General features: G+C 45.5%; 1 protein-coding gene across 2 annotated transcripts in view; it reads right to left on the minus strand.

Annotated features, from left to right (window-relative positions):
- Positions 1–26,726, minus strand: part of FBLN1 (fibulin 1) — an 852,642-nt gene that overhangs the window by 498,028 nt on the left and 327,888 nt on the right. For both annotated transcript variants that reach the window (XM_085652428.1, XM_085652429.1), the window contains exon 13: positions 21,802–21,933. In XM_085652428.1, coding sequence (XP_085508554.1) covers positions 21,802–21,933 — 132 coding nt within the window. The remainder of the gene's footprint in view (positions 1–21,801; positions 21,934–26,726) is intronic.

The following is a 26,726-nucleotide window of genomic DNA, read 5'->3' on the forward strand; positions in this document are numbered from 1 at the left end:
TAGCCCTTAAGATATAGAGGTGCATACTTTATGGTCAGTAGGAGATGCTCAGTCAGGGTCATGTGTCACCAAGGCAGGTTTACCCCTTTTTAATGCTTGTTGAGGTAATGGGGTGGGTCGCCCCTGGGATGGTGCCAGTGCGCAGGGCCCTCGCTCCAGGTTATGTTCAACTAACTGCATTGGGGGCAAGTTGATGTGCATACATGGGAGTGGTGGTACTAGACCCCACCTCCCCTTTGCGGGAGGGGTGGAGATGTTATGCAATGTCACAAAGTAATTCCAACAGCTTATGTATATTTGTAAATTGGTGCATAGTATTGAGTGGTGTGTGTGTTTAATAAATGTACTCTTACTTTTATAAAGCAAAGTACAGACTGGACAATCAATTATTGAGTGTTATTTTTGTGCACCTGCAAATGGCGATTACTAGCCCACACCACCTCCCTTGAGTAAGCCTCAGACTGCTCTGCAACGCTACCCTCTGAGAGTCATGCGCTACAATTGGGTGTTTGGTTCCCAGTGAAGGACAAATGTAGTCATGTTATTTGTGCAGGCCTCACAGATGCTGCCTCGTTTTCCAACAGGGATCAACTGTGAAATTCTTAGAGTGACTGATGCAGCATGGTTTTTTACTACTGGTTCTCCAAAAGAGTGATTCCACTTATCTTCTTGTGAAGTTCTTTTTTTTTTCAAAATATTTTTATTGACATTTAAGAAAAAACAGTATGGTGTACAAGTTATTTCAGGAGTTCGATTTTGTGCACTCCACTCTTGAACATTTGTCCAATAAGCATTATTGCATTAATATGATATCAATAAAATGTTAAACAATTATCCAGTTAGTGCTAGAAGTGGATAGGCGCTATCGCCTATATATCAGCCCTCTTTGACAACATTATAATCTGTATTAGTGTGCATAATTTAAGAGCTATCAAGTTGTTGTCCAGCTTATTCCATACCCTTGCATCTCTGTATTTGACCATTCAGCATTACCTGATGCTCTGGGAGCCATGGTCGTGGAGACAGACATATTAATATTGCCAACATTGTATACAATAAGAAAAAAGGATTCGAATTCTATTTCCATTAAGGGAATAAATTATGTCTTGCCCTAGTAACCTTAGTCCAGAATAGATTGCTAAAGAATAATAATAGACATGCCGTTTTCGAGCAAGCTCATATATACTGAATGCCATACTCTCTTTTTGTCTACCTCACTTAGATATCGGCATCTATTAGACTTTCGCCACATGATTACAACTGTCTGTTTAAATATCAAAAGGTACCTGTCACAAATATAATGAACTGGAATTTTTTATGAATATATAACGGTTTGTGGAAAGTAATGACACAATTCTACTGTCTAATGGCAATGCTCCCCCCTTTTAGTTCACAACTTACCTCTTAGATCTAACAAACCTGCACCTTAATGAAAGATTTTGTGCACATAAGAATAATATATCACATGTATTTATTAGCTCGACTAACTGCATGCGGAGACTACCAGGTACTGAACATATTTGAATGAACTCTGAGCTCAAGTCTTTTGCCAACATTCTAGTAATTGGTCTTCACTTTTTTGCTCGAAATCTTAACGTTTCTACACCATCCCTTCTCACTCTTCGGACTGTCTAGAATCTGCACCTTTTTATTTACTTATTGAAGTCCGAGCACATGTCACGCGGTGGGGACTATATCTGGTTCTTAAATTTAATTTAAATTGATTACATTGTACTGTATTTTTTGCAGCCTTGAGAAAGCCCTGGTCCTCTTGACCACTAAAGGGCGAAACATGTGTCGGCTACTGCAACACCAAAAAAAGAATCATGTCCATTTATGAACCATGATATGAAGATGAAGTCTGAAAGCAAAAAATGAATAAAAAATAATACACAACGTGTTGGAACTTCGCAGTTTCTTGAATAAAAGAAATCTAATATTAATTAAGGAGGAGTACACATTCACTTGTTTCCTCACTAATTCAAGGTCTCTGCCATTGAGCTAGTGAGCCAGCCACTGAATCTGGGCCGCTAAACAGTACAATTCAAAATCTGGTGCCCCCAACACCCTCTTCTATGGTGCTCTTCACAGGACCGTCAGGGAGACCCTGTGCCACACCCCATCCCAAATCAATTCCTGGAGCAGCAAATCCAGATCTCTAAACCAGGAGCGTGGCAACAGGATCTGGAGGTTTACAAAGTAATATCGGAGTCTCTGAAGCATAATGATCCTGGAGAGCAAGATGTGCGACATCACTGATAGTTTTATGGACCTCCAGAACTGTATGTTGGTTTTAAGAGATCTAATTATCTGACCCAGATTACTATCACTAAGATCATCAAGAACATGGAATACCTATATGCCTAAATATCTTAATGACCGAGGTGACCACTCCATACCCGTCGGCATGTTTAGTGGCCGTATCATGTCTACTCTTTGTATCTGCTTGTAGTACCTCTGTGTTATTTCACAGATATGTTCTTCTATACTTCGGCAGATTTACTTGCCTTACGCCCCCCTAGTGGCCAATGTCATTCTTTCTTTCCTGGCAGCCGGGCCTTAAGGAAAGGCTGTCCGACTTGCGGTTGGCGTCTTCCAACGTTTATCGGAACTGCGCTGGACAATATTCCGGCCTCTTATCAATGTCTTCTTCTTAATACTAGATCCTTGACCTGTCACTCCCTTGATATCTGGAATTTACTACAGAATTCCAATATATCATGCCTATTTCTTACTGAGACCTGGCTGAGTGACTGCTCTGCACCTGATTTAGCCAATGCCATCCCTCCGGAATATAACATCTTTAGGAGGGATAGAATATCAGGCAGAGGGGGAGGTGTAGCTCTTGTGGTAAATAAAAACATTCCCTGCTCAACCTTCCTGGTAGAAAATATTCAGGGATGTGAAGCCTTGGGTTTCACCCTTCAGCTCTCCCCCCCTCCAGGCCTGTACCGGGATTCTCCTGTATAGAGCCCCGGGACCTGCAGGGCCGTTCTTTGATGAACTACAAGTAGCTCTCTCAGTCCCTTGTCTCAGATCTGAGCATTGTATTCTTCTTGGGGATCTTAATGTCCATATGGATAATACAGCGGACCTTGATGCAATGAAACTCAGTGACATCACAGTTCCATTAGGATTGTCTGCGTTTCTGCAGAAACCGACGCACAACAAAGGCCATACTCTTGACCAGATTTTTTCAACAAAATCTATTACGATAACGTCTATACAACCAGTATTATGGTCTGATCATTTTTTTATCTCCTTTTTTGTGCCTGCCACTGCTCTTACTCGGGTGAGAGAATCAATAGAGAACTTCGCGCCCTTTCCATCTGCTTTCGGTGGATATGTTATCTGAGGCCCTTACCACCTTTCCATGTCCTCTTTTGGGCAATTTGGAAGAGAATCTTAGTCTCTTTCAGAATTGGCGGATAGCCAGATTTCAGACCTTAATCCCCGAAAAAAAGCTTAAATCAGGCGAACGTAGAGCGTCGGCCCCATGGTTCACTCCCCAGCTAAAGGAGCAGAGGCAGGGTTGTAAAAGGGCTGAGAGAGCTTGGAGACGAACCTATGATATGACTGAGAAATTGAAATTTCGAGCAATAACTAAATCCTACCATCAGTCAATCTGGAATGAAAAAAAGGCATATTTTGAGCGTCGAATTGATGAGGCTGAAAATGGCTGTAAAGACATTTTTAAAGTTGTTCTGGATTTCACCTCTCCAGCTATCTGTACACCATCTCATACTCGTTCAGAAGTATGGATTAAACAGCTTGCAACTTTCTTCACCAGTAAAATCACAACCATTCAAGCCTCTCTTTTCCACCCTAGCTCTCAGTCGGTCGTGGGTCCCTTATCCCCCCCTTCATTTAGGGAGGGTCTAGGCCCTTCTCTTTTACAATTTCCACATCTATGCCTTGACACTTCTCTCGAGCTTTTGTCAAGCTTGAAATCAGGTTCTCCACTTGATCCGTGCCCGGCTAAATTTCTGGGGAAGGTGGTATCCGCTTTAAATGCCTTGCTGAACCCTCTTCTGAATTCTTCGCTGTCAACGGGAGTGGTCCCGCAGGCATGGAAGCATGCTCTGATCCTGCCATTGATCAAGAAGCCTACCTTGGACCCCCTCATCCATGCCAACTATAGGCCTATTTCCCTTCTCCCTGCTCTGGCGAAAGTGGCCGAGAAATTTGCACATCGGATGATTTCCAATTTCATCGAAGGAAACGACCTGTTGCATGACACACAATCTGGGTTCCGTGCAAACTTTAGCACGGAGTCGGCTCTGCTCGAGGTCACGGATGCCATCAGGGAAGTACTCGATTCTGGAGGAAGGGCCATGTTGGTAATGTTAGATTTGTCGGCGGCCTTCGACACCGTCCCCCATGATCGCCTCCTTGTAAGACTCTGGGAGAGCGGCATTCGGGGGACGGTGTGGAATTGGCTTAAATCTTTTCTGGCCGGCCGCCGGCAAATGGTCTGGGCGCCTCCTTTCTCCGCTGATATGGCTCCACTAGAGGTAGGGGTATCGCAGGGTTCCATTCTTAGCCCCATGCTATTTAACATCTTTATGGCCCCCCTGGCGGTAGTCGCGGAGTCCTTTGGCGCCCAGATCGTATCTTACGCCGATGACACCCAGCTCCTGTTCACTTGTGATAGGGGCGGGTCATTCGACGGCGTACAGATCAGGGATTGCCTTGGTGCGGTTTTTGAGTGGTTCAGGTGTAATGGATTAAAGTGCAATTCCGATAAGTCGGAGCTGCTCTTTTTTGGTTGCACCTGTGAACCAGATTGGAAAGCTTGGTGGCCACAAGATCTGTTTCCACCTGACGTGTCTCTCAAGGCTAAAAACTTGGGAGTGATTGTGGACAGTGAATTCTGGGGCCACATGTTTCCTGCCTCTCAGGTAAATGCTTTGGCATTTTACGGATGCTGAGGAAGTTTCTTCCTCTAGTGTCTTTTCAGCATAGGAAGATTATTGTGCAGGCCTTGATCGGATCTCGTCTGGACTACGCAAACGCCCTTTTCTTGGGTCTACCAAAATATCTTTTGACCCGTTTGCAAGTGGTCCAGAACTCGGCAGCCCGTGCTATTTACGGGCTCCCGAGAAGAGCAGGTGCCACGGCTTTACTGAATTCTTTACACTGGCTACCGATTGCTAAAAGAATTCTTTTTAAGTGCCTGACTTTTGCCTTTAAAGCTTTACAAGGATCTGGCCCTAAGTGCATAAGGAAACGTCTCTCCCGATATTTACCCAGCAGGTCTTTGAGATCATCTGGTCTATCCAAAATGACAGTCCCGGCTATCAGGCGTGCAAGGATGGGAGGTCGATCTTTCCGCTACCTAGCCCCGAAGGAGTGGAATGAACTTCCACTCTCTCTCAGACAGGCTCCCAGTCTCCTTACTTTTAGAAAAGAGCTTAAAACATGGCTTTTTACTAAATACATTTTTTTACTAAATAAATTTGATCCTTCTTTTCTGTCTGTTTTTTAGTTGTTATGTCTTGGTTTTGCCTGCCGATATTCTTCATCAAAGCGCCGGGATGCTCCTTGGAGTAGCCGAGCGCTATAGAAGAAATAATTTAACATAACATAACATACTCTAATGGGGAACAGGTGCGTCTTGGTCTTATTGACCCGTTAGCTTGAAAAACTTCTCCAGCAAACCCTATAGCCTTCACCACGCTCTTGTTCCCATCAATCAAGTAGAGCAACAAGTCATCAGCATATAGTGATATCACATGTTCTTTCCCTCCCACAGTCAGCCCATGTCCTGCTCCACTCTGCCGGAAACACACCGCCAGGGGTTCAATAGCCAGTGCAAATAGCAGGGGTGACAATGGGCATCCCTGTTTAGTACCGCAATGGACCCCATATGTCGCTGAGACCACCCCTCCAGTTTTGACCCTCGCTGTCGGGTTTGTATATAACAATCATGCCCAGCGGGCCCAGCCCTCACCCAGTCCCATGCGTCCATGACCAAATCTAAAAAGTCCCATCTTAAAGAATCAAATGCCTTCTCCAGGTCAATGGACATGATCTAGGCATCCGGAAATTGGAGGCTGTCTGAGTGATCGAGAACATTGAACAACCTACGCAAGTTCCCCGAGGTGGATCTACTAGGTATAAAGTCGTTCTGTTCTTTATGTATAAGCTCCCGCATATGTGGGAGTAACCTCGTTGCTAGTACTTTACTTAGAATTTTAAAGTCTGTGTTAAAAATTGATAAGGGGCGATAGCTCGCTGGACCGACAGAGGTGGACTTTGACTTAGGTGAGGGGACCACCAGTGCCTCCCTGGACGACACCGGCAAATATCTTAGTCACAGGGACTCAGCGTATACAGTTTCAAGTTTAGGAATCAGTGTTGGGGAAAACTCTGAATAAAATTCTATAGGAAGGCCACCTGAACCAGGAGTCTTCCCTCTAGCCATCTCTTTGATGGCTTGTCGGATCGCCAATGCTGTCACTAGCCCTACTAGGTCTCTCTGAATTTCTAGATCTAGGCTACAAATCGGTAGGGCAGTGAGAAAATCTTCCACCATCGCCAGTGGAACATACTCCGGTTGATCGTATAGAGTTTCGTAGTAACTGTGAAAAGCTACATATATAGCCTGAGGTGTATACAGAGGTAACCCTTTGTTGCGAAGTATCTGCGTTATAGGTGTGAGTGTAAGTCATGGAGTTGTGAGTAGTAGAGTAGTCTTGGTCACTAGCATGTTGTCCCCTCCAAAAGTCTGTGATGTCTCAGTGAGCAGCCCATTCTCAGAAACCCTTAGATGTTCTTTCCATAAGTGTCCCTCGTAAAGGGGGAGTGGACCTATCCCTATTAATGTTAGCTCCTCCTTGAAGTAGATCGTCCACCACTAGGGATAACAAGGGCACCATTGGGGCCCGAAGAAATGATAGTTGATTTGGTTGGCAGCAGTTACACTACCCAAAGCGACCTCTCTCCCGCGACCTCTCTCCCCAACAACCTGCCCTTGACGAGTATATAACAGCCTTCCGGATCAATCTTGGAGTGGATGACCTTAAAGGACGTCCCTGCCCTGATCCACAGCAGTGTGCCCTGGGAGTATGTGGAATAGGGGATAGCAAATATAATATGGCCCCGTCATCTGTGGCATAGTCGGAAAACCTCCTGCTGAATGAGGTGGGTCTCCTGGAGCATGACCACTTGTGCACGCTGATGGCACAAATAGTGGTGAAAACAATGCCACGTGGAGGTTGAACCCATGCCCCAAACATTCCAAGTCAACACTTTTATTACAGGACATGCATTTGCCATGATACCTGGCTAAGGCCCACCCTCTCGTATCCCAGCTTTAAGCCTTTCACTCGTGCTTCCACAGCCTCCCCTATGCCGGCCAACTCTCCCCCAGGCAACTAGTCAAAGAAACAAATCCCCAACCATAAACTCACACATCCCAGGGCAGTCCAGCAACAGCTGGTCGTCCCAACCTGTATAGGAAAAAACGTTAGTGAGGGAAAGTCCCCCACTGAGTCACAATGAGGGCAATCCAAGAGGGGGGAGCTGGCAGGTCAATCCGAATAAGAGACTTTAAAGTGCGCCAGCCAGTCCATCTATAGCAGGAGTCCGAATCTGTCATGGATGCAGAGTTCCAGCCAGCAGGAGTCTTTGGAAGATAATGTAATCAACTGATTGCGGAGTGATTATCGGTAGAACCTTTCCTCCTAAGGCCGACGTGCCTGAATCAAAACTCTTCGAGCGGCGTCCTGAGGAATCTTCCCCAATGTCCATAGATCTCTGCGAGGACACTATATCCGCAACAGCCTGCAGCACTGCTTTCCATTGCTCCACCGTCTGCTATGTGGAGGGACCTAGTGATGCTGGGCCCCCAAGTGGGCTGCTTGGTTTGCTTCCTGCACTTATGTCTGGCATTCCCAGGTTTCACCCGGTGTCCCATCAGAGGCACTCCTGTTTTGCACATTTCTAACCAAGTCCACACAGCATCTGGGGTGTCACAGAATGATGTTTTGCTATCAAGCATAACGTGGAGCCTGGCAGGGAACATCAGGGAGTATTGAATGCCCTCCGCCCTGAGTGCCTTCTTGGCCTCTCTGAAGGAAGCTCACTGTTGTTGGACTTTTGCTGTACAGTCCGGGAAAATTAGGACCTAGCTATTGTCAAGCTCATATGCGCCGTGAGTGTGTGCCTTCTGCAAAATGTTGTCCCGATCTCTGCAGTGTAGTAGCTTAGCAATAACCGGTCTGGGAGGCCTCCCTGGTGCCAAAGGTCGCGCCGGTACTTGATGTGCCCTCTCCAGAGTGAAGTATTAGTAAGGTGGTACATCGCCACCTCCGTGGAGAGCCACTGTTCTAAGAAAGTCACCATGTCTGACTCCTTGATTCCCTCTGGTAGGCCCACCAGGTGAATACTATTACAGTGGTTACGCCCTTCAGCATCCTCCACCTTCCTTTCCAAGGCGAGTTCCCTTGCCTCGAGATAGTCAACTCTGCGGGAAGTTGCTTTCTGGTCTGGGAGGTCTTTCAGCGTCTGCTCTGTCTCTTTGACCCTGTCTGATAGCTCGTGGTGTTCCGCCCTCCGCAGGCCCAGGCCAAGATAATTGTTTTGTCTAGTGACAGTTTTCACAAAAGAACATGAACCACGCATATTCGCGAAACTATTTTCTGAGGATTGGCTACGAGTTACTGCTTTTTAATAGGTTAGTGCCCATCTATTTTTAGTGCTCTGCAGCAGTTTTAAGATCTTATTAGTGTTTCTCGTTGTTGAAATGGGTGTAATTTTTTATAGTTATATGTTTTACCCTTCTTCACTGATTGGTGTTGCTTGCGAGAAAATGTCACTCATAATTACACTGAAATTATGAAAATGTCACACATAAGCAATCTGAAACCTTGGCAGATATCAATATGTAAATACCAAAATAACGTTGGTGAAATAAAATATAGGCAAAACCAAAGGAAATGATGGACGGAGTGTTGAACATTGCAAGCACTCACCCCCAGTCAACTGATCTGGGTTTAATCCATCACCGTTCTTTAGCCCACTCTGCCACCCCAGTTCAGACATGGCCATATGCAAATCAGTCTGACCCTGTGCCTCATGGGAACAGTCCAGCCCGAACTGCCAAGCCATGTCTTCCCTGGACTGGAAACAAGCTTCCTAGGACCGGTTTCTGGCATTTCAGCTGTCTTCAGCCAGGCTTGCTTGAATCCAGTGGCAAAGTGAGCAAGGGACTCACGTCTGAGCATACCCTGCCAACTTATGGCGAACAAGCAAAACCAAAGGAAATGATGGACGGAGTGTTGAACATTGCAAGCAATATATACATTGTTTGTGGGGCAGGTTACATATGTAAAAGGTGTCTACATATATTCAAAGATATCAAGGAGAAAAGGTCACTCATATGCATTAAAATGTGAGCGAATCAATTACAAGACTATAAATCTGACAGCTCTAAAATACATTACTCAAGAAATGGTTTTCGAAAAGTTAGTCGAGTGATTAGAGCAGCCCACTCACAAAATCATATGAACAAACAGGAAGGCACAAACGTGTAACTCATACTGCACAAAGAGTAGGTTTCAGATACACCAAGTTGCCCCCATCCATGTGAGATGAGCTCAAACAGTCCCGCATTTGCTTTGCATTTGTGTACTTGAATTGTGCTTTTATATTGTGAAAAATAAACAGAATTTCAGGTACAATAATTAAAGCAAGATCCTCGCCTGTATGAACAACTGTGAGAAAGTGGCTCTGTATATACTATTCCCAAATAAGTACAGTGTGTACAGAGTCCACAGTTCCCAGAGGTTTGGCAGAGGCTAAAGTTAGATATAACCTTAATCTCTAAAGGGGTAGCTTGTTCGAGCAGTAAGGCAGTATCAGAGGACAGTGTAAAGCATTTGTTGAACACACTCAGTCAGCAAATGGTCTCACACACTCAAGAACTGAACTCTAGGCCAATGGTTTATATAAAAAATATATAGTTGTTTTATTTTAGAACCAACAATAGGTATTAAAATATACTTTCTCAGAATGAGATGCTTTAGTTAAATACTTTTGCAATATGCAATTGACATTTGTAGGTAGTAGGTACAGGTTGTTGCAATAGGCAACACAATTTCAAACACAATAATACATTGAGCTCAAAGGAAGTTTTAAGTTATTTGCAATAGATTACTTTCAGGATTACTTTTCTAACTCCAGGACTGGATCCTAGATTCAGTCCTGGGACAGTTCTTGGAAAGAAGTCGACTTAGTTACTGTTGTGATTTTTAGGCAATATTTTGCTATTTTAAAAGTTGACAGAAGAAATTTAATAGAATAACAGTCAATGATACCCTATAAGTGAAAATTCAAGTTACAGGTATAGTATGTTCTCGTTACTTTTGTAATCCAGTACTGGGCTCCTAGGCTCAGTACTGGGACCTCTCTCTAAAACAGGTAAGTTATTACGTTTTCACAGTTGCCATGATTTTTAAAGAATATTTGTAGTTTGCAAAAATCGACACTTAGAAGAAAATTCACAGAAAAACAGTCAATGATTTCCTATGGAAGAAAATTGGGTTAATGGTAAGCACGGTTGTGAGTACTTTTCAGGGTCAATGCTGGACACCAAGATCCAGCACTGGGATATCTCCTAATAGCAGGTGAGTATTTTCGTTTTCGTTACTCGGTTGATTTTAGGTGAATATTTTAAGTTTTAGAAACTCCACACTTAGAAGAAATTTCAGAAGAAACCAGTCAATGTTACCCTAGGAAAGAAAATTGGGTTATCGGCTTTTGGGTAAGTACTCGACTGGCAGAGTTACGGTTCTGGGCACAGACTCAGGGGTCTCCCAGGGTCAGGTAACTACAGTTGTTACACCCTCAGCGGCACAAGGGCAGCCGGCTGCAGAGTGAGTTAGACCCAATGTTATCCTATGGGAGGCAGGGGGGCCTTGGTTGGTGGCTGCTGACTTGCAGGCCCCGTGGCTGTGGGAGCTGGGTTCCTGGCCACTTGCTCAGGGCAAATGGGGATGTAGGTAGGAGTAGAAGTTACATTGCCAGGGCCACTCGGGCGACTGGGTGCAGGGTCCTTTTGAGCCTTCGGGCGCTAAATGGATTTCAATGGGAAAGCTCCAGGATGAACAAAGGCTGCAAGTTCGGGGACGAAGATTCTTCAGGTGCCACCACTACTTCGAGAGGTAAGATGGGTAGTTGGAGGATAGGTAGGTACCCAGGAGTTGGGCACAGGGGGCCGCAGGGCGCCGGGTGTAGGGGTGCCTTTTGATGTCGGGAAATCTTACCCTCTGTTGATCGCGGTTGGGGGGTACCTGGTTCTGAGGCTGCAGGCATCATCAGGAGCGTCGAGGTGAGTCCTTGGGTGCCGGATTCGGGGTCACAGTTGCCGGAGGGACATCCTCGGGGTCTTTGTTCACTCCGGCACAGGCCAGGCTTGGCAGGTGCAGAGTGTGCAGGGTTCGCGGTTCGGGGCTGATGCCAGGGGTTAGAAACTTGTTTTGAGCAGGGCCACTGCTCATGGGAGTCCCAGGTGCCCCGAGTCACAAGGTAGCTAGATCCTCCGGGGTTTGTGAGGTTGCTGGCCACAAGAGGTGCCGGGATTCAGCAGGAGCAGGTTCTAGGGTCGACAGGCCGGTAGGGCTGGGGCCAAAGCAGTTGGTGTCTTCCTCTTCTTAGCAGCTGCACGGCAGGTCTTCTTTCTTCTTGCTCTTATTTGCTTTTTCAGAATCTGGAATCTAAGGAAGAAAGGTTCAGGGTGCCCCTAAATACTAGATTTAGGGACGTTACAGGTAGGTAAAGGGCAGGGACCAATGGGTCCCTGCCCTGGGGTAGGTACACCCCCTATCCTGCCACGCTCCTGTGGGAGGGGGCAGTAGCCTAGTCCTGATTGGGCAGGGTTTCCCATCAAGATTGCGAGAGCCCGGAGATGTGCTTCACCTCGCCTCCCCCACCTGAGGGGTGGGGTTGGCAGAGGCTGGCACATCCCCTGTCCTTACTTGGGGTTCCGGCCAGTCTTCCCGCCAGAGCGGGGGTCAGAACCGGTGGGGGCCAGTTGCTGTTGCTGAGTACAGCAAGTGGCATGGAGAAGCTCACAAAGGCGGCATGCCTTTGAAGCTTCCCCCTGCCAATCCTGGGGGAGGAGACCTAGCACCTCGCCCAGGATGTGCATTGTTGCAGGCCCAGGAGAGCGGGGGGCTCCCCACCCAGGGGTCCAGCAACATGTCTGCTGTGTGGCAGCCTAGGCAGCCTCTCAGACCAGACGTGGATTGTAGGTTAGGTTTCAGGGGGCATCTCTAAGATGCCCTCTGTAGTGCTTTGTACATTAAATCCCACACTGGCATCAGTGCAGGTTTAATGTGCTGAGAAGTTTGATACCAAACTTCTCAGTCTTCAGTGTTGCCATTTTGGTGCTGTGGAGTTCGTGTTTGACGAGCTCTAAGCACCATATACTCTTAAATGGCAGCACTGCACTTGCAGTGCCCAGGAATGGACCTGGGTACTGTAGGGGCACAGGGCTCATGCTCCTGTGCCCACACCACTGGCATAGGGCACCCAGCTAGCGGGGTGGCTGATGCATGCCAGGGCAGTGTAGGTTGTGGGCATGGCACACAGAGAGGTGTGCCATGTCGACTCTTTGTTTTGTCTTGTACCCAGACACTCAGCCTGCAAGGGCACTGTGTTTGTGTTGGGGTACAGGGCCTCTAAGGGTGGCACAATAAGTGCTGTATCCCTTAGAGGCCTTCCCTGGTCACAGGGCCCTGGGTACCATTTACCAGGGGTTGACATGTGGCCAGGGTTTGCCAATTTGGGTTTGAGGTTTTTAGGGAAGGAACATAGGCCCTGGGCAACTGATTGGCAGGAGTCCAGGGCACACTCAGTCAAAGTACATTCAGCAATTCAGCAAAAAGTGGGGGCATACCATGCAAGAAAGATGGCACTTTCTCACATGAGGTGCCCGACCGATGGTGTACTGGTGTGCAGCAACTCTTCAATGTCATCCTCCAGTCGTTGGTTCCCTTAATTAAGTCTTCTGGCTCCATCCTGCAGTACTTTTCCGTGACCGACATCCTCCATAGAGAAGCATTGAGCTCCCGACGCCTCCTAAGCAACCTGCACCCGGCCGCCCCTGCGCCGCTGGTGGTGTGAACTTGGTGCCAACCTGGGACCCCCTTTGCCCTTACCTTAAGCCTAGCAGCTTGGCTCTTGAGACCGAGTGGCCTGCCCGTGAGCAGCCCCCAACCGAGGTGCCCCCAGCCCCATTGGCTAACATTGGCACTCTGCACCTGTCCGCATTGGTAGTGCCCCTTGAGTGCCAAATATCACTGTGGGAAAGACAGCCTAACAGATACACAAATAGGCCACACACTATAGGTCCTAAATTTGATGCAGGACTAGAGATGCACCATTGGTGAGTCGGTAACAGTTTGTCCACATACAGATGATGATATAAGATGGACAAACATCAGATCAATAAAATAAAATGACTGAAGAGAGAACACAGAAGAAACACTTTCACACAGTTAAAGTAGATGGTTCTTTACACTGAACCCAACAGCACACAGTCTTAATGAACTGAGCAAATGACTGGCCTTCATAGTGATGGTGACAAGATCCTAATGTGGTGATCTGCCTAGCTTTATATTGAAGCCAAATTACTCCATCATAATATCCTTTAAGTGTTGAAATGGTATTACATGGTTCACCATTTCGCAGTGCGCCATGCTGACTTTGTTGGTTCCCACAAAGGGGCTATTGATTTAGATGACAATGTTCCTTTTAACATTCACTCAGTCTTCATGGACTGATTCTTGTATTGAGAACAAACTTTGACGTTAGCTTATCCCATGCATGTGCATAGGTTTAACAGGCAGAACACAAGGTTTTATATTGTTTTTTATTTTCAAATTGATTTGCTATCATTTCATAAACCATTCAGTCTGCTGCGGCATGTGCCTTAGATATTGAATGTCACATAATCAGAGGACATTTTTGGTATCCAGCTGACTTATTTGTGCTCTCTTTTGGCAGCCATTGTTGCCAGGGAGTCACACTGGCTCACGTGTTATTATGCAAATAAAGAGCATAGGTAAGCAGGCTATGAGTTCTGTTGCTTGCTTCTGTTCATCAGTGAAAACCGAGACCAGGTGCTCCAACAGTAATATATTTTCCGACTTAGGCATGCCTAGACTTATGTTAGGTTTATTGTAATACGGTTCATTAAAATTAGCTCCAGTTCTCTCAATGGGTTTTCTTTAAACCAGGTATCTCTTTTGCTATAGAAGAATGATCTTAATATCCTTGGAAACTATGGTTTATACATTTGAAAACATTGGGATTATGTTCCCCTGTTAATGTGCTGCCAATTTAAAGTCTTAATTTGAGAAGATTTCTCACCCTTGTAGAAGTCTGATTTTCAGGCATAAAATGGAATACAGCGCAACCCCTTCCTGATGCACATATTATGTTATGTTTATGTTATATAAATGTGTATTCTGAGCAATCTGATGCACCTTTGTAACTAGAAATATATGTGCTTCTGCTGCCAAGTAAATTGTCTTATGCTACTATACCATATAAAGGGTGTGAGGGACACACAGTCGAATCATGTTGATTTGTTTTCAAGATATTGGTGGAACATCCCACCTCTTTCCCTTAGTTTTTTTTCACAAATGCAGCCAATAAATGGCTAAAATGGTGGGTTAGTTCTGTTTTTAGGGATTTTTATGTTGGGTGGCAGGTACTTTATGGAAAATCAATGATGTTGACCTAATGAAACAATCATAGGCTTGCTCAAATCGCTTCATCTCACTGATGATCAGTGTTTGAAATCTAACATATAGTGTTTTTAAAGCATTTGTAAAAAAGTATGTATGTCTATGAGGTTTGCAAGTACTAATGAGTGCTCACATAGCTTACTGACACATATTGTATGTCACTTCACTGCCGAATTTTGTAAGCATTGCAGAGACTTTAGATATAAATTACTTGAGTGTAGTAAATGTTTGTGTGTTACAGAGATGCGGCCATTCCTAGACTGAATTTTGATTGTTAGGCATAAAACAACTAGAATCAGTTTTCTAACCAAATTCCTCTAGAGACACGCATTTAAATCTGAGCTTCCATGTGCCAAAGATTGCACTACACCTTGTATGAACACTAGACTGAGAAACATAGCCAAAAAAGGGCAAAAACTGCTGAAAACCAGTCTTCCTAAATACATACTATGAATCAGAACACCCAAGGGAAATTGTATTTATGTATGGTCAGCCCTTTAGGTATGCAAAGTTTTGAGAACTGAATTACAGAAGGTGTATGAACATGTTAGCAAGGTTTTGCTCCAGCAATATCATATATAATATTATAGTACAAAGTTGAATAGAATTGAGGAGGACATGCAGGAAAAGCTATGTTTTTTCTGACGTATATACTCCTTGTCTTTACACCACTCTTGGGTGTTGCCTTTTTTACTCCTTTACTCCAGATAGGTAGGAATACTCAAATTAACAAGGTTTGATCATGGAGCCGATATGATTACCAATGCAAAGCCACACCTTGATAAGAGTATGCTGGACAGTGGTCTATGGAAGGTCACCACGTTTAGAAATGTATATTGCAGTGAAAGGAATCTGCTTACATCAGACATTATTAATCTGAATTAATGCAGAAGGTGTGATGGTTTACTAAAGATCTACACCAGTGCAACTGTAAGCATACCAGAGGTCTATTCCCTTAAAATCAAAAGCTTATTTAAGTACAAAAGCTTGCATAAAGGTTTATAAACAGGGCACTTTTAACTTTATGAAGGACTTTTCTTTTGGTGAAATAGAGTTTGTGTGGGACAATGAGGAGGGAATTCAGGGAAAAAACTGACTGCAATTCCCGCTTGAGTAAATATTCTCAAGTGTGTTAATACTATGTTTCCAGCTAACAAACACAAGTTACAATGAACAGCACAACCACAATTAACCTTTCAAAATTCTATGCAAAATGAACATGCAGATTTGTGAATGAATCATGCGAGAAGGTGCTTGTTGGTAAACTAGGTTCCATCCATGATTCAATTACGGAATGAGGTGTAAGGAATATGCTACTTACCAGTATGCTTCTGTTCTTGGCATGCAGAGCTGCAGATCTACACACTTTTGCATACATCGCCATCTGGTGTTGGGTCCGGATGTTTGCACTTGTTTTTGTCCTGGAAAGTATTTGGAAGTCACGAGGTATGTGATTCCTCCTTAGGCTCATAGTGCGCATGGGCATCGGCTCCATCCTCAGATTGTTTTTCGTCAGCAGGGAAATTATGGAGCTTTGTAACAAACAGGAAGATGCCCTTGTATAGTGTATCTAAATAAGATAATACTGGAACAGATAAAGGAAGCTGGGGAGGCGGGTGGCCGTGTGTAGATCTGCAGCTCTACATTCCAAGAACAGATGCATACTGGTAAGTAGCATATTCTCTTCAAGGCATATGAGCTGCAGATTACACACTTTTGCATAGATTGAATAGCAGTCCCACGTCTAGCGGCGGGCACCATTATCTGTTGCAGTAGTCTGAAATAGAGTTTTGAGTACAGCTTGGCCCACACTGGCTTGTTGTTTCATTTGCACATCTACACAGTAGTGTTTAGTGAACGTATGTGGTGTGGACCATGTAGCTGCTTTGCAGACATCATCTAATGGAATGTGCCTAAGAATGCCATAGAAGCCCCTATTTTTCTTGTAGAGTGGACTCTAGGAGGAACAGTTAAAGTGTGTTTTGCTTTGTGGTAGCAAGCAAATTTGTATGCATTTAACAATCCATCTGGCTATCCCGGACTTAGATATGGAATTGCCTTTGTGTGGTGGTGAGAAAGAAACGAAAAGTTGTTTAGTTTTCCGAAAAGGTTGTGTTCTTTCAATGTAATAGAGTAATGCTCTTTTAACGGCTCTAGTGGTAGGGCGTCGAGCCTCCTTAATGACGTTCATACAGTCAGGAGGAAGGTTAAGGTAACCGAACTCTAAGATTTCAGGAGCCAGATCGCAAGGTTGAGCTGAGCTGGGTGTCTGATCTTTCCACGGTCCTGGGTTAAGAGGCGTGGTGAGAGGTGTAATCTTTGGTGCAGGACTATTGACAGTTCCAACAATGTGGTGTACCACGGTTGTCTGGCCCAAGTTGGAGCAACTAGAATTAGAGTTAGTGAGTGTTGCTGTAGTTTGTGCACCACCAGTGGTATGAGTGGGAGAGGCGGAAAAGCGTACGCAAATCTGCCTGACCAGTTCATCCATATCGCATTGCCTTTGGATAATGGGTGTGGGTATCTGGCGGCGAAGCATGGGCATTTGGCGTTTTCGTGGGTGGCGAAAAGGTCTATCTGTGGTTGCCCCGATATCTGAAAGTATGGTTGGAGAACTTGTGGATGGAGTTCCCACTCGTGAATCTGTTGTGTTTCACGACTTAACAGATCTGCTATGGTGTTTTGGACTCCTGGGACGTGTTGGGCTAGGAGAAATATATTCTGAGGTATAGCCCACCTCCATATGTTTTGTGCTAGCTGACAGGGCTGAAGAGAGTGTGTCCCGCCTCGTTTTTGGATGCAGTACATGGCTGTCATGCTGTCCGTGCGGACTAAGACAGCCTTGCCAGATATTTGTTTTTGGAATGCTTTTAAGGCTAGGAATATGGTGTTGAGTAAGTGTCAATGAGGTCGGGTCCAGGTAATTGATGTGGAATAACTTTTGTTGAGGTGTCCACTTGCCTTGTATGGTGTGATGTAATAGGTGAGCTCCCCAGCCGGAGAGCGATGCGTCCGTTGTCATGACAATCTGAGGAACTGGCTCTAGGAACGATCACCCTTTGGAAAGATTTTTGGTGTTCCACCACTGCAGAGAGCGGTGAGTGCGACCATCTACCAACACCAGATCTATTAGCTGACCTTGAGCCTGGTTCCATTGTCGTGCTAAGCACTCTTGTATGGGACGCATCTGGAGTCTTGCGTGAGGCACTATGAAAATGCAAGAGGCCATCATCCCTATGAGCTGCATGAACACTCGAGCTGGGAGAGAGTGATGCGGCTGAAATTTGGGTTGGAGAGCGAGGATGCTTGCTATCCTTGCTGGGATAGGCTAACACTTTTGAGGTGTTTATTGTGGCACTGAGGTATTGTTGTGTGTGAGAGGGTTGCATATGAGACTTGGTGTGGTCTACTGTGAACCCCAGGTCGTGGAGTAATTGGATAGTCGCGTGAGTGTGATGAACACACTGGGTGTATGAGCTGGCTTTTATGAGCCAGTCGTCGAGGTATGGGAAGACGTGAATGTGTTGTCTTCTTAGATGGGCTGCGACTACTGCTAGGCACTTGGTGAATACCCTTGGTGCTGTTGTGACTCCGAAAGGGAGTTCTTTGAATTGATAGTGCTGCCCGTCCACTACAAACCTGAGATATTTTCTGTTTGCAGCGTGTATAGGAATATGGAAATAGGCGTCCTTGAGGTCTAAGGTGGCCAGGAAGTCGCCTTGTGAAAGTAGAGGGAGGACTTGCTGAAGTGTGACCATGTGGAAGTGGTCTGATTGTATGTACCTGTTTAGTGGTCTGAGGTCTAGAATAGGTCTCAGAGAGCCATCCTCCTTTGGTATGAGAAAATATAGGGAGTAAACTCCCTTGTTTTGTTGGTGCAGGGGGAACTGGTGCTATTGCACGTTTTTGTAGTAAGGAAATCACCTCCTGTTTGAGGAGTGACAAATGGTCTGCTGACATTGGACGCTGTTTGGGTGGAATGTTTGGGGGACAGAGGTAAGTTTGAGGCAGTAACCTGATTGCACTATTTGTTGCACCCACCTGTCTGTGGTGATGTTGGTCCAGACAGGAAGGAACTGCTGTAGTCTTCCCCCGACAGGAGTGGAATGGTCCGGGGGAAGCGGAGGGAAGTCATTGGGCAGTGGTGGAGGCAGAGCGGGTGTTGCTGGTCTTGCCTCTGCCTTTGTTATTGTTACCTCGGTATCCTCCTCTGCGGTAACCTCTGGTGAAGGTGGATTGGGTGGGAGACTTGTAGGAGGTGGATGGGGTGTCAGATGAGTATCCCCTGGAGTTGCCCCTGTAGGATGAGCGACGAAAAGAACGTCTGGGAGCTTGCGATTGCAAGGCTCCTATTGATTTGGCTCTATCTGTGTCCTTTTTCATCTTCTCAAGGGACGCATCAACATTAGGGCCAAAGAGGTGTTGCTGGTCGAATGGTTGATTTAGTATAGAGCTTTGCACCTCAGGTTTAAACCCCGAAATGCGTAGCCACGTGTGCCTGCGAAGAAGGACGCTTATGTTCACTGCTCTGGACACCGTATCTGCTACATCAAGAGCACACCGGATAGAGGTGTTGGTGATAACTTTACCCTCTTGTATTAGGTCGTTGGCCTTATGTTTGTATTTGTCCAGGAGGTGTTGGAGCAGGGACTCTAACTCATCATAGTGAGCCCTATTGTATCTGGCTAACAGGGCTTGAGTAATTGTGATGCGCCAAATATTAGCTGCCTGGGATGCTGTTCTTTTGCCAGAGGCGTCCAGGAGTTTAGACTCTTTGTCGGGTGGAGGTGCATCCCCTGTTGTCTGCGAATTAGCCTGTTTCCTAGCATTTGAGACGACCATGGAGTCTAATGGAACAGGGCCCCTAATGTAAGCTGGGTCTGTAGGGGCAGCTTTTATTTCTTCTCAATTCTAGGGTTGATGATTCTAGTCCTGACAGGGTCTTTAAATACTTCTGTAGCGTGTTTAATTACCCCTTTAAGTATGGGCAAAGTGGATGTGGACCTTTGGGTGGTGTCGAAAGTGTCCATTAAAAAATCATCTTCGACTGGATCTGTATGGAGGTCGACCCCGTTGTACTGGGCAGCTCGGTGTATTAGCTGATTAAAACCCATGGTGGTGAAGGCCTAGAGGGGTAGATGTCTTCTTGTGGTATATTAGGGACATCAGGCGTATTATAGTCATCCTATGGGTCAGGGGAGCCTGGAAGACTGGGGTCATCTATTGGCATGTTGTTGTCACTGTCCCCTGTGTCATCATATGTGTAGTCATCTACTGGTGGATGGGATGGCGTAGGAGACCTAGGTGGGAGGGGTGGAGGAGGAGGTGGAGAGGGTACCCTAAGAGGTGATGTGGCTATATCCCTTCTTTTAGGTGGTGGAGCTGGTGCAAGCATGTTCAGTGGTCTTTTTCTCGAACTGAGAGTCAATTGACTGGTTTTAGGGTCTTTAGTTAAAGTTTTTTGTTGAGGGTCTGGTTGAAAAAGCTCCTCCAAAGAAGTTTGGGTGTTCGGTGTCTACGGTGTCGGCATCGAGGGCTTTTTCTGCGCTGCCTGCAGAGCTGTTTTGGGCTTGGAGCCATGTCGGTTTCTGTGTGTTTTTTCGGTGTCGATGCCTTTTTCGGCTCCGAAGAACGTGAGTCCGAACTTTTCGGGAGTGGCTTCTTCGTCGGCTCCGAGTGTTTTTTCAGTGCCGGGGAGTCACTAGTTGGAGTCTTCGGTCCCGAAGGCTTCGGGGTTGAAGTAGCAGTCAGCCCCGAGGATGGGTGTGGCTTCTTTTTCGGTGCCGATTATTGGGTTTGGGCACCGGTAACAGGCAGACTCGAGCCCGAGTCGCCGGAAGGCTTGGTAGGCTTCTTTGCCGGGCCCGAGGGCGGGGCATGGAAAGCAGTGTGTCGGTGTGCACCTGAGCCCGAAGGCGAAGGTGTGATCGAATCCTTTGTTGTTGTAGGGAGTGGGTTGGGGTCGACGTCTGTAATTACGACCCGTTGAGCTGGAGTCACTTCTTCGATGTCGGAGTCATCGGCTTCGGAGGCGCTGATGAGCTCTTCTTCGACCCGCTCCTCTGGCACATCGACACCCTCGTGGAAGATGTAGTCAGGGATCGAACTCGACGAGCGAGCCATGGTCCTTCGAGCTCGTCGATCCCGGATGGTCTTCTTCGAGCGGAAGGAGGCACAAGCGGGACAGTCTCTGGCCTCGTGCTGGGGAGAGAGGCAGAGGTTACACACCTCATGCAGATCGGTGTGGGGAAACTTCGACCCATATCGAGGACACTTCTTAAATGGCGTCCTTTCCATGAGCCAGATGCCAAGGCTCGGGTCGGCCCGAAGGCCTGCTTCGACGACCGGAATGGAAGATTGGTAGAGATGCGCGCCGATTAGGGGTCGCGTTCGAGACAATACCGTCGAAAAGGTGAAGGATTGCACGTCGAAACTGGAATCTGTAACGGTTCCGATCTGGAGCGCGATAAACACATCCGAACCCGATGGCTGAAAAAAACAATCTGAGGATGGAGCCGATGCCCATGCGCACTATGATCCTAAGTAGGAGTCACATACCTCGTGACTTCCAAAGACTTTCCAGGACAAAAACAAGTGCAAACATCCGGACCCAACACCAGATGGCGAGCTATGCAAAAGTGTGTAATTTGCAGCTCATATGCCTCGAACATATAATTTTCCTTTCTTCCTACATGGAGCCAACTTGTCCAACAGAATAGGATCAGTCATTTTAAAGTGCAAGCCCACTACATTTTGTGTTCAGTCTCTCCAAAAGTGTTAACATTTCCAACGATGTATGAGCCATGTAATTGCTCTGCTTGATTATACAAGTTGGGCAAAATCCCAAATTTGCACCATTTGAGTAAACACCTCTTTTAGTAATTTTTTTAATATTTCAGTTATACAGATGCTTAAAACTGCAAATAACTTTTTATCATTTTTGCACAAATATTTACTTGCGATTACAGAGTGTTCACTAACACCACTGAAATAATTAGATGATAAATAACAAGGATATGAATAGCAATTGCTAGTATTTTACCTTGACAGTTCCGTTTATTTGGTGCCAAAGTGTATCCTGTAAGGGGGCACGAGCACTGAAAACTTCCTGGAACATTGTTGCAACGAAATGAGCATATGTGTCCCCCGGTAGGTAAAGCACATTCATCAATATCTTTGGGGAAAAAAATGATAAACTTATAAATCACATGTGCAATGATACAGAGACTTTACATCCACAAGCAGCATGTCAAAAAATAGGAGTTGCTTCATCACATTGCTTTTTTGCTCCCTGGACGCATTTATCTGTGAAATTCAATGTATATCACAATTTGACACATAGTAGACAGAAAGCCTTTAATTTCTTCCAATTCTCCCCTTAACTTCTAACATATTATTTTTTATACACATAAAACAGCTATAATTGGCCCGAGATCCTTTAGCACAGTTAAGTGTTGCACTGGTCATTGGTTTAAAAAAAGGACACCACTGACACGGTAATCAAACTCGGGTTATTGCTCTTAAAGTAGGAAGAAAGCTTTATAGAAGGATCAAACTAAAATACTTATCCAATACTGATGGATCAATGAGTCTCAATGAGTCTCAATGAGGCCATCCTCTTTGAACTATTGTACCAAAGTGGCAACACACTTAACAGTACTAAAGAAATGCTCTAAGAGGAAAAGCCTAGGTCAAGATTCAACAAATCACAACAACTCATTTTTAAAGCTTTCTCATCAAAGCATAAATAGCCAGTCAAGCCTTGAACCCATTTCATGGGGGTACGGAGTCAGCTAGTCACAACCTGTGAACACAACTGCCTTCTAGCACTGGCGTTGGGATAATGCGGGTTGGTGTTCTTTAAGTATTTTGTGTATTTACACATTACTCCTGACCACTTCATCCTAAAGTCCACAATCCAGTAGGATACAGACTTGAGCGTACATGGCATGTGAATTTAAAATAGACATGCTGCAAGAGCTACACTATTAATCTTACCCAAGGAAAAGGAAGTAAACAAGTTTCAATGGCGTCATTGTGGACAATGAATGGAAAAAACTGCTTGGCTCCTGGAGAGTGCAAACACATTCTCAATTAAAAGAGGTTGAGATTTAAGGTTAATTTATGGATTGACCCCTCAAAAGAGACAATTTTTGAACCTTAGATATTCGCTTAAAAATTGTTATCTACCTACTGATGAATAACTTCCTACATTAATATAAGAGCTCATTTCTGCCATCATGTGGCCATAATGTGAATACAAATGATCAAATGCCCATGCCTGTCGCTGATAGGTGAGATCATTCAATTACAAATATAAAAAAAAGTTTTATCACTCAATCGTGGTTCAAATTGATATCAAATTTTGAAGAGGCATTTGATAGTGTTCATTCTCATTTTTTAAGCTACATAAATGATTGTGTCACATCTACTCTTTTATACAGCAGATTCACAGTATTCCTTCCCTTCTTACCATTACCTTTTGTTCTCTGCAGAATTCCCTATTACACAACAGTGTCACATAGGAATTTTAAATGTATGTCAGGCTGATTTAATCCACGCGATATTAAATTCAGTTTCACTTTTCTATATTCTCACTCAAAATATGGTCTGTGTTACTCTTGGTGCTTTTGCTATTGTACGTTTCTTCAGTAGCCTCTTAATTTGGCTCAATACATTTTAGTTTTTACTCTGAGCAGTGACTGTTACTTAAATGGATGAATTTTTGAGAAAAGTAGAAAGTAAAAAAGTAATAATTAATTTGAAAGATACATCAACATTGTGAGGACATGGAGTGTATTATATGGCGTGGTTGGGTGACCTCACCGTATAATACACTTACAAACCACTTTAGGACCAGTAGATTTTGTCTGTCAAATCCTCAGCCCAATCCGGGGTAGCTGTGGCACCACTAAGCCAGGTTTAAACATAGGAACTAGTGAAATGAATTTAAACAGCAGCAAAATAATTGCAGAAGAAATCCACACAACCCTCAAGAAATCAGACACCAATTCAGAAATATAGACTATTTTTTATAGAAATGTAGACACTAAAATGAAAAAGATCCACTGGTGGATTCCAGAGATATAGATTCTACAGGTAAAGCATTTTCGCTGAACCTTGACAGGCCTTGGTAAATTCAATGAATTTGACACAGAAACTTTAAGGAAAACTTGAGTAAGTGTCAATGAGGTCGTGTCCAAGTACTTGAGATGACCAACTTTGACAGGGAGTGAGTCAGGGGGAGCAGCAGGGTCCTTAAAAACAGTTACCTCCACATAAGAAGCAGTCCTCAAACTGTTTCTGGCCCTTTATCCGAGTTGCGATGGAATCCTATGGAGTGGTGCTGATGCAAGGTGTAGGAAACTGGGTTTATGTTGCAGACCCTCCCACACACACACAAACTTGTTTGTCTTGTTTTTGATGCAACTTTCACTGAAGTGTACTGGGCCCCTGCTAACCTGGTTCCCAGTATTAGTGTTACTTCCCTAAACTGTACCTATTGTTTATACAATTGGCAACACTTTAGCTCACATACAAGTCCCAAGTAAAGGGGACCCTGGTACCAAGGGCCTTGTGGTAAAAGAGGTTCCCTAAGGGCTGCAGCAAGAATAGCGCCACCCTTAGGGATCCCTCGCGAAGAACATGCACACTGCTACTGCAGCCAGCGTGTCTTGGTGCAGACCAAAACTGAAGAGTGACATGGCACACATCTCTGTGTGCCATGACCACAGACACTGAATGAGATATATGTAAGCCACTCCTCTAGCTGGCCTTCGCCCTAAGGCAGGGTGCACTATATCTCCTGTGAGGGCATATCTGCATCAGCAGATATGCCCCTGCAATATCCATGTTGATTCCTGGATATTGTAAGTGAGCAGGGAAGCCATAGTAAGTACATAGGCTGGACACACAGCATTACGAGTTCCCCAGCTCCATGATGGCTTCCCTGAAGTATGGGATGTTTGGTACCAAACATCTCATCATATTAAACCTGTGTCAGTGTCAGAGTTATTAAAAATTGCAGGGGAGCCCTTAGAGGGGACCGCTGAAACCTATTTAACCCTTAGTGTGTTCACCGGCCTAAGCCAGCCTACCACCACCAGACAATGTTCTGACCTCATGGGGTGAGTGCCTGAGTGCTTTGAGGTCGTGAGCAATGCCTAACCTGGATGGAGATGTTCACACCTCCCCCTGGTCAGGAAGAGCCATCTGTGATGGGGAGCGTCAAAGGCCTTGCCGCCCTTGTAACATGTTCTTAGCCCCTCCTGTTAGAAGGAGCAGCCCCCTTCCTGTCCTCACCTCCATTTGGCAGGAGAACAGGTGGAAAAACTCAGCTAGAGTAGGAGGTGTGCCCCCCTTTGCCAACTCCACTCCATGAAGCTGGAGACAATATGAAGTACGCTTTGCACTGCCACAATCTTGAAGAAGGTGGGACTTAACCAATCAGGGATAGATCAATGTCCCTACTTCCACAGGAGTTGGGCATAATAATGGGTGTAGACACACCAGGTAAGGGGCCCATTGGCCACTACTAATCACTAAACCTAGCATTAGGTGACATCCCCAGACCCCGATGACCAAAGAAGAGCTGGACACCACAGAGTCGCACCAGCAGAAAAGACTGCAGAGAACTACTGACTTGTCCCCATCCCTACTGGCCAGGCTGCCGCCCTAGACGATCCTATGCCAAAAGATGATTCATCCTAGCAACCTCCAAAACCTTGGGAGGACTGCCAGCATCCAACACAGATCAAGATTTCCTAAGAACAGCAGGCCTGTTCACCAGAAACAAACTTTAAGTAAAGGCCTATGTGACCTCAAGAACCACAAAAATCTTCCCTCGGTTCCATCTTTGTACCCGACACCTCCGGCCCGAGTCCTAGGAGCCCACTGGTCCCCGTGAGGTTCCCCAGTGCTCCAGAGTCCGAGCCATTCGTGGGACTCCTCGACTTCGCTTGCAGCCTCTGCACGTACACCCCCTCAACTCCTACTCTGGTAAGCTGTTTCCGACACCATAAGACACCCCTGCACCCGCGGGCTCTGGACCTTGTTGAAGTCAACAGAGGATATCCCTATGTCCCAAAGCATTGCAACTTACCTCTCCAGTTGCTGGTTTCCTTTGACTGGCCTCCTGGCCTGAGTCTGCAGCCCTTTTCCAATTTTGCCTCTCTCCATTGCTTTACAATGGGCACCAATGCTGTGTTGACACCCTGCACTTGGTCGCCCCTGTACCGATGGTGGTGTAGTGTTGGTGCTGCTTTGGACCCTGCCTCATGCTTGCTTCAACCCCCAGGGACAGGCCCCCAAGCTGCTGCTGCTTACCTGTAAGCAGCCTCTGTCCGATCGCCCCATTCTTCTTTGAGTTGTATAGAGCACCGGCACAGTATCTGCACTCTGCAACCAGCCGCCCCTGTGCCGTTGGTGGTGTACTGTTGGTGCTGAACTGAACCTTGCCCAGTACTGACCTTAACTCCCGAAGAGTGGTGTTGTAAGTCAATGTCCCCTATCTGTGTGCTGAATGTTTTCTTCCTCCGATAGGTTACCATTACAAAGTCTGAAAATTGCTCTAAATGTCTACTTTTGATATTGAAACGTATTTCTAATACAAAATGTATTCACCTAAGACGAAGTACTGTGGTTCTACAAATGTGTGATGTCTAGAGCCAGTGATGTGTTGCGGAGGTTTGAAATCCTTCTTTTCTTGTAAGTTTTCTAGTGGGGGTGGCTTCCCTTCTCTACTGATCTCTAAACTGTAGGGCCCCCTTCGATTGTGCTGTGTTGTTGTCCTTTTGGAGTTGTTGCAGTGTGTATTCTACTGCACTTCCAAACAGGTATTCTTCGTTGAAAGGTGTGTTGAGAATATTGGCCTGAACCTCATTCTTGAACCCAGAGATTCTGAGCCAAGGGTGCTACTGAAATTTGTTCCTGCCACTAGCTGTCTAGCTGCTGTGTCCATGACATTGA

The sequence above is a fragment of the Triturus cristatus genome, chromosome 4_1 (genome assembly GCF_964204655.1).
Source record: "Triturus cristatus chromosome 4_1, aTriCri1.1, whole genome shotgun sequence".
NCBI lineage: Eukaryota > Metazoa > Chordata > Amphibia > Caudata > Salamandridae > Triturus > Triturus cristatus.